The 12828-nt window shown below is 37.0% G+C and overlaps 1 protein-coding gene across 3 annotated transcripts; it reads left to right on the plus strand.

Moving 5' to 3' along the window:
* The first annotated feature begins 3287 nt into the window (after positions 1–3287).
* Positions 3288–12704, plus strand: LOC128172543 (beta-1,3-galactosyltransferase 5-like). Of its 3 annotated transcripts, XM_052838296.1 has the most exons (3): positions 3288–3619; positions 10677–10754; positions 11287–12704. In XM_052838296.1, exon 3 carries the CDS (start codon positions 11562–11564, stop codon positions 12645–12647), a length of 1086 nt encoding a protein of 361 aa, XP_052694256.1. In that variant the 5' UTR covers positions 3288–3619; positions 10677–10754; positions 11287–11561; the 3' UTR covers positions 12648–12704. The 3 variants fall into 3 exon arrangements, with proteins under 3 accessions (XP_052694256.1, XP_052694255.1, XP_052694254.1); XM_052838295.1 differs by lacking the exon at positions 10677–10754 and having other exon boundaries at positions 3288–3693; XM_052838294.1 differs by lacking the exon at positions 10677–10754.
* The last annotated feature ends 124 nt before the right edge of the window (positions 12705–12828 follow it).

The following is a 12828-nucleotide window of genomic DNA, read 5'->3' on the forward strand; positions in this document are numbered from 1 at the left end:
CTTCATGGATTTTGGAACGATAAGGACTCTGTCCCCCCCCCCCCCCCCCCCCCAGCAGTTTCCCCCAATGAACACTCCCCGGGGTACAGCTGTAGTAAAGAAGGGGGCAGCTCCAAGTTAATGTAAATAGCTTTGTTTGAAAAACAAACTGGACTATGTCGGAATTAATGTTTTGAGCTTTACGGTACTTTCATTCTATATTTTCCAGGAGATGTTTTCTTTTGCCAGGGAAGAGGATACGCTGCCTTTTTCATATATTTACTGTGTGAATTAAAATTAAATTTTAAATTTGAGGGCCTCTCTGATCCTTTAATGTTTAAATCTATCATTGCTTCTGTAAAGTGGTATATGTATGGTTCAGTGATGAGGTTTGTTACTGTACACATAATGCGTCTTTAAAACTCCATATGAATAAGTCAAAAAGAGAAGTTTCAGAAACAGGTGCTTGAGGAGAGGACCACCCCCACCCCCCACCCTAAAGTATAGAAAAGGAGGGTTGTGTGTGGGTCCTGTCCTTAAGCACCTGTATGGTTTTAGGTTTATATTGCTGTGTTTATATATTGAAAGTTCAATTATCTATTATTTGCTCAAAAAGGGGTATTTCAAAGCAAATTAAATGAAAATATCGCATAGAATCGTGATGACAGACTATCACCCCCAGTCCTTCCGCCCTGGTCGTGGATTAGTTGTCTGAATCAGTAAAGCTGTCTCCTATTTACAGTCCATACATTGTTCTACAATCACTGAATGAAGTGTTTGATAAAAGAGCTTAACAAATGAGACAAGATAAATATCTCATGGATCGTTTATTTATTTTTCGCCCGGGAAAATATTCTGTAAAAAAGTTCATACTTACTTGGTTGATAATCTTAATTTTCTAATAATAATGATTTATGAAAAATTAACCATGCCCTTCTTGCCAGATATATATAAACAATAAAATGCTTTCTTTGGTGATTCACGCGGGTTATTAAGGTGGCGACAATGTAGGAAAAAAATCATAACCCGCTTTAATTCACATCCATGAATTGTGGAAAGTAAGAGATTATGCCCGTAAAATGGTGGGAAATATTTGATGAGAGAGAGAGAGAGAGAGAGAGAGAGAGAGAGAGAGAGAGAGAGAGAGAGAGAGAGAGAGAGAGAGAACATGCATGTTAAACAATTCCAATTTATCTGTTACAATGTGATTGTAATACCGTGTGTGAATAATATGTGGATATAGTTAAAACAAAATTTAAAATAAGAAGTGTGGGGGGGGGGGGGGGGGGTACATGTTTAAACTGACTTTATCAATCTTTTCATTGCCTGAAAGAAAATACACAACTTTTAAAGCCAGTTCGCTTAAGAAAATTATTCTATATAGTTAGATATAAGAAGAAAAAAGTGTTGGACAAATCCTTTTACATGTTTTTATGTATTCATTAATTTTTTTTAGCAGATTAACGGTATAATTTGTAAGATATTTATTTTATTATGAAGACACAAGTAATAATAAATATGGCGGTCCTGTACCCCAGAGATCGTCGTAGATCGCTTCAGCTATCACACACTTTGGCCGCTTTTTCTAATAACTTCCTGAAAAAAAGCACAACCTGGTTGAATTTTGCTTCAATTATATTTGTCATCTCCAAATAGTGAATTTTTACTGATTTTATACAAACGGGAAATACGTGGTTTTGAGGGTATACCTGTTTGGAGCTAGATATTTTGAGAAAATGCTGTATAATGTGTTCTTCTTATGGTGTTAACTGATGGAATGGGTAACAAATAACATTTTGTCAAGAGAAATACATGTACAAACTAATTCTTAAAATGATTCCTCCTCCTCTATAATTGAAGATGAGTTTCATTTTATTTTAATATGTTCATTTTATATAGATATAAGAAAGTTTAATTTAAAAAAATATTAAGCGCTTTATCTTTAAACTTATTTAATTACTCTCAACAAAGAATATCAAAGAGTTGTGAAATTTGGGCTAATACCTATATAAATGCTCAGAATTACGATAAAAATATAATTATTGCTTTTATTTTGAGAATATACTCTTTATTATCCTGTTTACATTTCGCTGACTGCTATGTGCAAACGCATTCTAATCCAAGATTGTGATGTTTTAAAAAAAAATAAATGTCTACATATGTGTGTTTACTTATGCATATATGTTAAACCTATGAATCGTATGGTTCTTGGTAATAAATATTGTTATACTTTCATGTTAAATACTGAAATCTGATTGGTTAAGACGCAGTTAATAATATTTACTATTACCCTCAGCGTTAGCAACGCACTTGGCAACGGGTAACATTAAAAAATGTTACATGCGCGAAAATTATGCGCGTACGGTTCGCTGTAGAATTCACGTTATTCCTATATAAAAGCAGTAAAATTTTCTTAAAAATTTTAAAAAAGACATTCAGTATAACAAAATAAATAGTGCCTGTTTGGGAGGATAACAGTTGAAATTGACACCCCTCGAAAACCATTGTCAACCTCCGCTTCGCGTCGGTTGACAATGGTTTTCTCGGGGTGTCAATTTCAACTGTTACCCTCCCAAACAGGCACTATTTATATAATAATAAACAATACAATACACTACAATTGTGTCATATCGTGAAAACAATCACCGGTGAGATTCCTTGAACGGTCGACAAACTTAGAGCGCCAGTTTCAAGAGTGTATAAGAATTAGATCTGTTTTTTGCCTGAACAAACCACTGGTAAACTTTTAGACTACAAGGAAAACGACAGAACATCATAAACATGCTTAAATTAAAAGAACTGGATGGCCGTTGCCATGTTTTAGGCTATTTTAATCTTCTTGAGATGAAGAGCTATAATTGTATAGATAAAGCAAACACCAAGATTTGAAATCTAAAATATACAAAAGTCATGTATATATGGAATTTTTCTTGACTTATGGCTAAAAATATAAAAAATATAACTTATTTAAACTTAACTCGGGTATTATATGTGATATTTATATACATGTATACCTGTGTAGCCTATATATGTATATTGATCTCATCTGATTCTTATATCATCAGGTATGGTATCTATATACATTGTCTTGAACACTAATATTAAAACTGCATTTTTTATTTTTTATTTACTTTAATGAAGAAGAATATTACTATACTATATACATATTTTGTTTATGATCGTAATTGTCTTCCACGAATTGAAATAAAAACAACAACCAAAACAAAACACAATTACACAGAAATGAAAAAAAACCCCGAAAAGATAAAGAGAAACAGAAACTAAAAATTCAAACAGAAAACAAAATACATCCGGGAGATTCCGTCGTCCATTGCATTCAGGTACATATCGGTTTCCTCCGTTATTCAAAACTCAGGAGCCGCAGCCCAGACGCCATTGTTTTAAATATAAAGCGATATTGAATGTGTAAACCTATACAATCGAGTCGGCGGGTTATTTGTATTCGCAACTCTCTGTATAAAGAGAATCAATAATCAATAGACACGGGCGCTGTGTGGATCGGAGCACTACGTGGTCCATTAATAAAACCACGGTGAACTAAATACTGCGATCTGTTCAGGTATTGAGGGGCGTCCTACTCCAGGGTGCAAGGACATCGAAGTAAATGAACCTTCTTCAGGTAAGCATGCATCGTCTGAAACCCACGCTTCTCACTTCTAGCAAGAACGGTCCGTGGGTTTCTGACGAAGCAAGGTAAGATGGTATTTAAATCTATTTAACCTCCTTCTGAATAATTCTTTGAAGGGCCTTTAATAGCTGTTTAACACGCCCCCTCCCACGAATTAGGATTTTCAAGATTTTGAGAATTTTTCTTTGCTTATCAAGAGTTTTTGGACGAGGCTGGCGCCCCAACTTTCAAGAACGATGCGAAACGTGCCCCCCCTCTCTCTCTCTCTCTCTCTCTCTCTCTCTCTCTCTCTCTCTCTCTCTCTCTCTCTCTCTCTTTAACTCTGATCAACAGGTAAATCGTTTGTTTATAAAGTTTTCGCAATTAATATTGCCCTGGGCCTTGAAAACCTGCTAACAATGTCTGAACTATATAGACTTTATTTAAAGTGTGAATTTTTGGGCTTTGCTTTAAAAAGAAAATATTTGTACACTACTTTTTAAATGTTTTCTGATACAGACACGTAGTTTAGTTTTAGCTCACCTGAACCGAAAGCTCAAGTGTGCTTTCCTTATCAAAATTTGTCCCTGGCGGCGTTGTCGTTGTTGTTAACTTTCCACATTTTAGTCTTCTTCTCTAGAACCACTGGCAGATTTCAACCAAACTTGGCACAAAGCATCACTGGGTAAAGGGGATTCAAATTTGTTCAAATGAAGGGCCACGCCCTCTTTCAAGGGGAGATAATTTAGAATTATTGAATATTTGTTGGCGTTTTCCAAAAATGTTCTTCTCAAAAACTATTAGGCAAGAAAAGCTGTAACTTGTATGGAAGCATCCTCAGGTAGTGTAGATTCAAATTTGTTCAAATCATTGTCCCCCGATGTAGAGTGAGCCACAATAGGGGAATGGAATTTTACAAATCTTTAAAAATCTTTTTCTCAAAAATTAGATGGCCATAAAAGCTTAAACTTGTGTGAAAGCAGCATCCTCGGTCAATTTAGAATCAAATTTGTTCAAATCATGGTCCCCCGAGGGTAGGGTGAGGCCATAATGGAAGGGGGATAAATTTTTACAACAAAAAAACGGGCTTGGTATTTATCATAATAAGGTCTGTAGCCCGTGGTCTGAAAAAATTCGAATGGACGAGTCGACATGGGGCTACTGTGCATCCCATAGTAAAAATCTGCACAGAGAATGCGCTAGTTTTGGACTGATTAACCTTATTTTCACATAAATTCTGTGAAAACAATTAAAACCATTAAAATCTTCAGGCAATTTTCTTCTGACATCATCACTTTACTTGCGTCAGACTTTCTCTTAAACATGCTAAGCGACCTCGAAAAATGAAATACATATTAATTCACGTTGAGATCGAGAGTCGCCATTTTTACAGGTAAACAAACTGCCCCACTTCACTTTACAGGGCTGGTGATGGTGTTTTAAAGAATATCAGAGGCAGGTAAAGTGACGATATCTGTAGTAAAATGTCCGAGGATTTTTTTTGGAATCAAATATTTGTACAAAATGTGTTGGGAAATGAAATTAATCAGTCCAAATCTAGCGCATTTTTTGTGCGCCGTAAAATGCAGTTTTTTAGCTCACCTGAGCTGAAAGCTCAAGTGAGCTATTCTGATCACATTTTGTCTGTCGTCCGTCTGTCTGTCCGTCCGTCTGTCTGTCTGTCCGTAAACTTTTCACATTTTCAACATCTTCTCAAGAACTACTGGGCCAATTTCAACCAAACTTGGCACAAATCATCCTTAGGCAAAGGGGATTCAAAGTTGTGAAAATTAAGGGCCACACTCGTTTTCAAGGGGAGATAATTAGAAATTAATGAAAAATTTCGAGAAATTTTCAAAAATCTTCTTCTCAAGAACCAGAAAGCCAGTAAAGCTGAAACTTGTGTGGAAGCATCCTAAGGTAGTGTAGATTCAAAGTTGTGAAATTCATGACCCCCGGGGGTAGGGTGGGGCCACAATGGGGGGTCGAAGTTTTACATAGGAATATATAGAGTATATCTTTAAAAAATCTTCTTCTCAGAAACTAATCAGCCAGGAAAGCTGAAACTCGTGTGGAAGCATCCTCAGGTAGTGTAGATTCAAAGTTGTGAAACTCATGACCCCCAGGGGTAGGGCGGGGCACAATGGGGGTCGAAGTTTTACATAGGAATATATAGAGTAAATCTTTAAAAATCTTCTTCTCAGAAACTAATCAGCCAAGAAAGCTTAAACTTGTGTGGAAGCATCCTCAGGTAGTGTAGATTCAAAGTTGTGAAAATCATGACCCCCAGGGGTAGGGTGGGGCTACAATGAGGGGTCGAAGTTTTACATAGGAATATATAGAGTAAATCTTTGAAAATCTTCTTCTCAGAAACTAATCAGCCAGGAAAGCTGAAACTTGTGTGGAAGCATCCTCAGGTAGTGTAGATTCAAAGTTGTGAAATTCATGCCCCTGGATGTAGGTTGGGGCCACAATGGGGGGTCGAAGTTTTACATAGGAATATATAGAGTAAATCTTTAAAAATCTTCTTCTCAGAAACTAATCAGCCAGGAAAGCTGAAACTTGTGTGGAAGCATCCTCAGGTAGTGTAGATTCAAAGTTGTGAAAATCATGACCCCCAGGGGTAGGGTGGGGCTACAATGAGGGGACTAAGTTTTACATAGGAATATATAGAGTAAATCTTTGAAAATCTTCTTCTCAGAAACTAATCAGCCAGGAAAGCTGAAACTTATGTGGAAGTATCCTCAGGTAGTGCAGATTCAAAGTTGTGAAAATCATGATCCCTGTGGGTAGGGTGGGGCACAATGGAGGGTCGAAGTTTTACATAGGAATATATAGAGTAAATCTTTAAAATTCTTCTTCTCAGAAACTAATCAGCCAGGAAAGCTGAAACTTGTGTGGAAGCATCCTCAGGCAGTGTAGATTCAAAGTTGTGAAAATCATGACCCCCAGGTGTAGGGTGGGGCCACAATGGGGGGTCGAAGTTTTACATAGGAATATATAGAGTAAATCTTTGAAAATCTTTTTCTCAGAAACTAATCAGCCAGGAAAGCTGAAACTCGTGTGGAAGCATCCTCAGGCAGTGTAGATTCAAAGTTGTGAAATTCATGATCCCTGGGGGTAGGGTGAGGCACAATGGGGGGTCAAAGTTTTACATAGGAATATATAGAGTAAATCTTTAAAAATCTTCTTCTCAGAAACTAAACAGCCAGGAAAGCTGAAACTTGTGTTGAAGTATCCTCAGGTAGTGTAGATTCAAAGTTGTGAAAACATGATCCCTTGGGGTAGGGTGAGGCCACATTGGGGGGGGGGGGGTGTTAAAGTTTTACAAAGGAATATATAGAGTAAATCTTTTAAAATCTTCTTCTCAGAAACTAATCAGCCAGATGATTCTTTATAATTGTTAAGACTTTGGCTCCAGGACAATTCTTCGGCCTCACAAGAAGGTTCAGAGTTTGATGTAGCTTAATATCCCATATATAAACAATTGTAAAGGATCTTTTTGAGGACTTCAATACTCAACATGTGATATGACTATAAAATCATCCTGTTAGAAAAGGGACTAATGATTATAAACATAAGAATATCCAGGGGGGAAAATGGATTTTATTTTTGCAGGATCTACATGTATTATTGTACATTGTCCAGATTGTTTGTATTATGACTTCATTAAGCTGATTTTATCATACCCATTGTTCCTAAGGTGAGCGATGTGGCCCATGGGCCTCTTGTTTAACTGTGGAAGGCACTTTCGCTCCCAGGTCGTCCATCCGAGTTTTTTTTTCAGACCGGGAGCTACAGACCTGCAACTAAAACATATGTAGATAAAAATTGGCAGATTCTAAAATTTCTTTTAGCAAAATCTACTGTACTTAGTTGTCAAGATATTTTGATTTTGATTCTGTAATGCTAATTTGATCTAATTGATTTAATTTAAGTTAAGGCTATTGTTGCTCAGGTGAGCGATGTGGCCCCATGTGCCTCTTGTTGAAAGTATGTGCAGAATGTTAAAAAAAAAGACAACTTTAAACAATCTTGATCTTAACCCGGGGGTGGGGGGGGGGGGGGCTAACGTAGTACCCCTTAAACTTCAAGTTCACTGTTAATTACCAGTGGTGTCGGAAGCAAATTGAAAGTGGGGGGGGGGGGGGCTAGACAAACCTCAGAAATCTTGACCAAAAAAAAAAAAAAATCATGAAAATCTTAATCCCGTGGGGGGGGGGGGAGGGGTTTAAACCTATAGTTCCAAATAAAATTTTCATACCTACAATTTTTTTCCCCCCCATATTGTGAAATTCCTAATCCGGGGGGGGGGGGGGGGCGCAACTATACATATAACTCCAACTTCTCAATATTCCCATCTTTTCAAGGTAAATTTAGAAAAAAAAAATACCTTTCCTACGGGGGGGGGGGGGGGGGGGGGCTATACTTATAGTTAATTCATAGCTCTATAGAAACAGCCATGCTAAAATTTACACGCCCTGTTTATCGATTGGTCGATATCTGCAGCGACGTAAGAAAAATCGGGGCCTGCACGAAATAATTATGATGATGTCAGATCAAGGTCTCACGGGAACTGATTTGGCTGTTTCTTTTAGCTAACGTACTTACCTTACGTAATTAACAGTAATTTAGTTAATTTTTACTTACTTTTCAAAATCAATTTATTAATTATCTAAAAGAAAGATAGTAATATAAACATTAAAATGCTTTCTTTGATGATTCATGCGGGTTATGAAGATAGCGATCTTTGCAGAAATAACTGCGATCATTGCAGAAAAAAATAACATAATGCGCTAACGCGGGTAATGTATATTTTCTGCAATGTCGCTACCTTCATAGCCCGAATGAATCCCATCGTATGTTCTCAAAAAAAGTTGGGTTTACACGTTTATAACTTATAATGGGCTGACAAACATAAATATATGCATGTTTAGATACTTTTCAGCATATATCTGCATACACACAAAATACATATGCGAAATTGTTTGTCACGGGTATAACTTTACTTTGTCATTTTAATAAATTATAATTTTTTGGGGAATGTTGGAGCGGTGGGGATTTCAGACCTTTTCATTCATTGGATCTGCGCATATATGGGTGTTTAACTATACCTCCCTTTTTACACACTGAAAACGAGAGAGAGAGAGAGAGAGAGAGAGAGAGAGAGAGAGAGAGAGAGAGAGAGAGAGAGAGAGAGAGAGAGAGAGAGAGAGAGAGATATGAGAGAATGAGAGAGGAGAGAGAGAGAGAGAGAATGAGAGAGGAGAGAGAGACAGGAGAGAGAGAGAGAGAGGAGAGAGAGAGAGAATTAAAAAAATATCAACCAATGGAGGAGGAAAGTGCAATGTGACAATGCCTGCGGCGTGCGCGGATCTAGAGTGTGTGTGTGTGGTGGGGGGAGGCTCGGGGAAGTGAGGGAACGGGTCTAATATTCACATAGTAAAATTACCCCCCCCCCAAAAAAGGCCTCAGACCACCCCTTTCCCATTTGGAAAAAATGTTATATCCGCTTACGGAATGATTTTCACTATAAAGGATAACCTTGCCAATAGCGTCTGCATCAGTGTTCAAGGTAAAAAAAAAAATACCGATAAAAAATGAACAATGCGTGTAGTGCGATCACTTCCTGCTATCTGTATATGACATCTCTGTATATGATATCTAAATACAACAGCTGGTTTCTGGGCACACAACTCGGCCGGGCCTCAAAAGTCGACATTTTCCCGTTGGGCTCCATTGGTTTTCTATATATTTTTAAGGCGCACACAATCTGCAGGGATTACATAACCGGTGTGTGATAGACAGAGAAGGGTTGTATTACTGAATATGCTGATATTCTAAGTAAACATTGAAACGATAAGCATGACATAACTGTTTTAACGGGTCTACTGGGATATTATATATCCATTTAAGAAATACGGGACGTTCTGTATGGCAGATTCATAACTTCATGACACATGTAAGTAAACTACTCTGTGTTTATTTATGACTAACGAATGAATTTCACAGAAATAGAGCAAAATTGCTTCCTGAAAAGGCTATTCAACTAAGTATACGTTCTTCAAATAGCATGGCAGGGTGAGAAGTTTTTATAGCTATTGTTCTTAACAATCAATATTTAATTTGCCTCAATCCTATAGATAAAAAAAGTTCTCAAGCCATATTTTTTATAAGTTGTTTTTCAAGATTTTTTTCCAATTAAAAGTGGGTCAGTAGGTCGAAATAAAAAAAATAAATAAAAATAAAATATCTTTTAAAATGCGGAACACCTCTGACATAATCCGATCGCTGCGTTAAATTCAAACTGTGAAAACTCTAATTTGTTTATAATCAAGAAATTCTGCATTGCAGCCAAAAAAAACAACGTTTTCTTAGGTATAATAAAATACCTATTTACTGACTATTCGGATGATAGCAAGTTTATTCTCCCCCCCCCCCCCCTCCACAGCAACTATTTTCCTCGGCTTCGCCTCATGAAAGAGGTGCTATCGTGGGGGACGATTAACTTGTTGTCGTCCACATAACCAGTAAATAGGTATATAATATATGCTGATATTCTAATGCATACATGTACATGTATATAATGGTTTTGATAACTTCATGACATATACATGTATATAATGGTTTTGATAACTTCATGACATATACATGTATATAATGGTTTCGATAACTTCATGACATATACATGTATATAATGGTTTTGATAACTTCATTAGATGTACATATATAAATAATGGTTTTGATCACTTCATTCATCGAACACCACAAACAAAATGCTGCTATTTTTCCAATTTTTGAACTTTGGGTTGTTGGGTCTTGAAAAACAATTTAAAAAATGGCCTAATACAAGTATATTAGTCTTATCATTTAATCGCAACATTCAAAACCTTTTAGGTAGAGCTCGGAAAATTAACGTGTTTTTTTCCGAGCTCTGCCGTAAAAGATTCGAGTGTTTATCACAAGTTCTCACAATGAATGTAACTCATGTCGTATTGTATTTCATTTTTCACTTTACGAGGTGGACACTCTTCAAAACAATTCTAATGACAACCATTTTGCTATTTAGTTGCAGAGATAATATTGTAAATCTGTGGCACAACCTTTGGGTAGCAAGGGCGAAATATTTGCATGAGAAGATACACACGTAAGAGTTTTATCGCGCGGAATCACAGATTAAGATATTCAATGTATAACGACCACATTTTGTACCCAATTAATAAATATTCCGATATTCTTAATCATTATAACATTTTGATGGTGTAATCAAATAAACATACTCCACCAAAGGAATTTTCAAATTTTTGATTATGGTCCAATTGTTTACATTTTTGCATTGTAGTCTATGGACAACGTATGTTTTATTAAGATATTGTAAAAAGTAACTTAAAATTCGTAAAACTCCCTTGGTTAATACATGCATAAACTTTCTCTTTATCAAAATATGAAATAAAATGAATAATTTACCGGAGATATTTCGACTTAATTAAAATTTTATTTTTTACATTAAAAACATTTAAGGTGCAAAATGGCCGGCTTCTTATATGTTGTCAGTTATGTGAATTTTGTTTATTTTGGTTCAACTATAAATATTTAACCAGTTTAAAATGTTTCAAAATTGTTCAATATCTCTTCATTGTACATTAAATACCTTAGCTTGATACTAATTTCTATTTCAGAAGAAACTGAATATTCAAAAAGAAACAAATCACAGAATATGGTGAAAGGAAAAGTCTCGCCCTCCACCCTCCGTCTCTACATCCTCTATATGTTCTGAAAACTGTTAATGGCGTAACGACTCCAAATAAAAGTATCGGGATCATATCGTTGCTTTCGTTTACAGTTCAAGACCAACTTTAACATGACTTAATTTGAATGATATGTGAGCCACAAACTTTATTCATATTGAACAAAATGTGAAAATAATAATCGATAAGTGAATTCGCCTTGAGTGATGTCATCCAAAAAGAGAGCCTTCTTCTGGATTCTCGTTTTGAGCGCGCTGTGTCTGTTCGGCTTCAGTTTAACGGGGTACAGGGTGTACCTAAATCACAGCCCTGTGCGATCTAGTCTACCCAGTGATGATGTCCTACCGATCACAAACATCGACACTAAAAACACGGCCCCGACTCAGTTCTTCAGGAGATTCTTACACGGGTTGTCTAACTTTGGAAATGACGTCAGAGCGGATACCTGCGACGCCTGCTTCAAAAATAACTTTAATTACGTCATCAATCGTGACGTGTGCGGAAGTTATGACGAGGTTGACCTACTGGTCCTGATCATGACAGCCCCTAAGGAGACGGTGGTTCGGGGCACCATCCGTGACACCTGGGGGTCTCTGTGTACCAAGGACCGCCATATTGCTTGTGTCTTCATCTTGGGTCTCACGAGCGATGTACAACTAAATGAGAAAATCAAGTCTGAAAGCTCCAAACATTCCGATATAGTCCAGTTAGATTTCAAAGAAAGCTACGGAAATTTGACCTATAAAACGATGTCTGGTTTTCGGTGGTCACGTGACTTCTGTTCCAAAGCGAGGTTCGTGATGAAGGCGGACGGTGACATGTACATTAACTTGGAGCTGCTACCTACTCTATTGTCAGCTGTACCCCGGGGAGTGTTCATTGGGGGAAACTGCTGGGGGGAACAAAGTCCTCATCGCTCCAAATCCTCGAAATGGTACGTTTCCTTCCAAAATTACCCTCACAAAAACTTCCCGCCAATTTGTTCCGGGACCGCTTACGTCATCAGTTTCAGTTTCCTGCAAGGACTGGTGGCCGTCAGTCAGAATTTACCTTTCTTCCACCTGGAGGATGTGTTTGTGGGAATGGCCGCCAAGAGTCTCGGGGTCAGGCCAGTGTCAATTAAGGGATTTAATAACATGCGTGCGGCATTCACTCCTTGTTCTTATAGAAATGAGGTCATGACCTCTCATTACCTTGACCCTTTTGTACTTAGAAGATACTGGAAAATGAGCAGGAATTGTGTGTTACAGAATCGAACTCCAAAAGAGTTGTATGTTTTCTATAACGTATGAAAATTGATTTTGCATTGTCACAGAGAAATATTTCTAATAATGCTTTATTTATTTCCATTGATTTTACTTGATTATTTTTTATACCTTTACTGGGTCGTTTGTGGCTTTTTAAAATGCAACGATTTTATAACCCAAAAAGTATAATGTCCTCTTCCTTTCGTACAAGGAAAGCAGAAAACAA

The sequence above is a fragment of the Crassostrea angulata genome, chromosome 2, assembly GCF_025612915.1.
Source record: "Crassostrea angulata isolate pt1a10 chromosome 2, ASM2561291v2, whole genome shotgun sequence".
NCBI lineage: Eukaryota > Metazoa > Mollusca > Bivalvia > Ostreida > Ostreidae > Magallana > Magallana angulata.

Bases quoted from the DNA above. Each gene is read 5' to 3' on its own strand.
- LOC128172543 (XM_052838295.1), top strand. From the start codon at position 11,562: ATGTCATCCAAAAAGAGAGCCTTCTTCTGGATTCTCGTTTTGAGCGCG.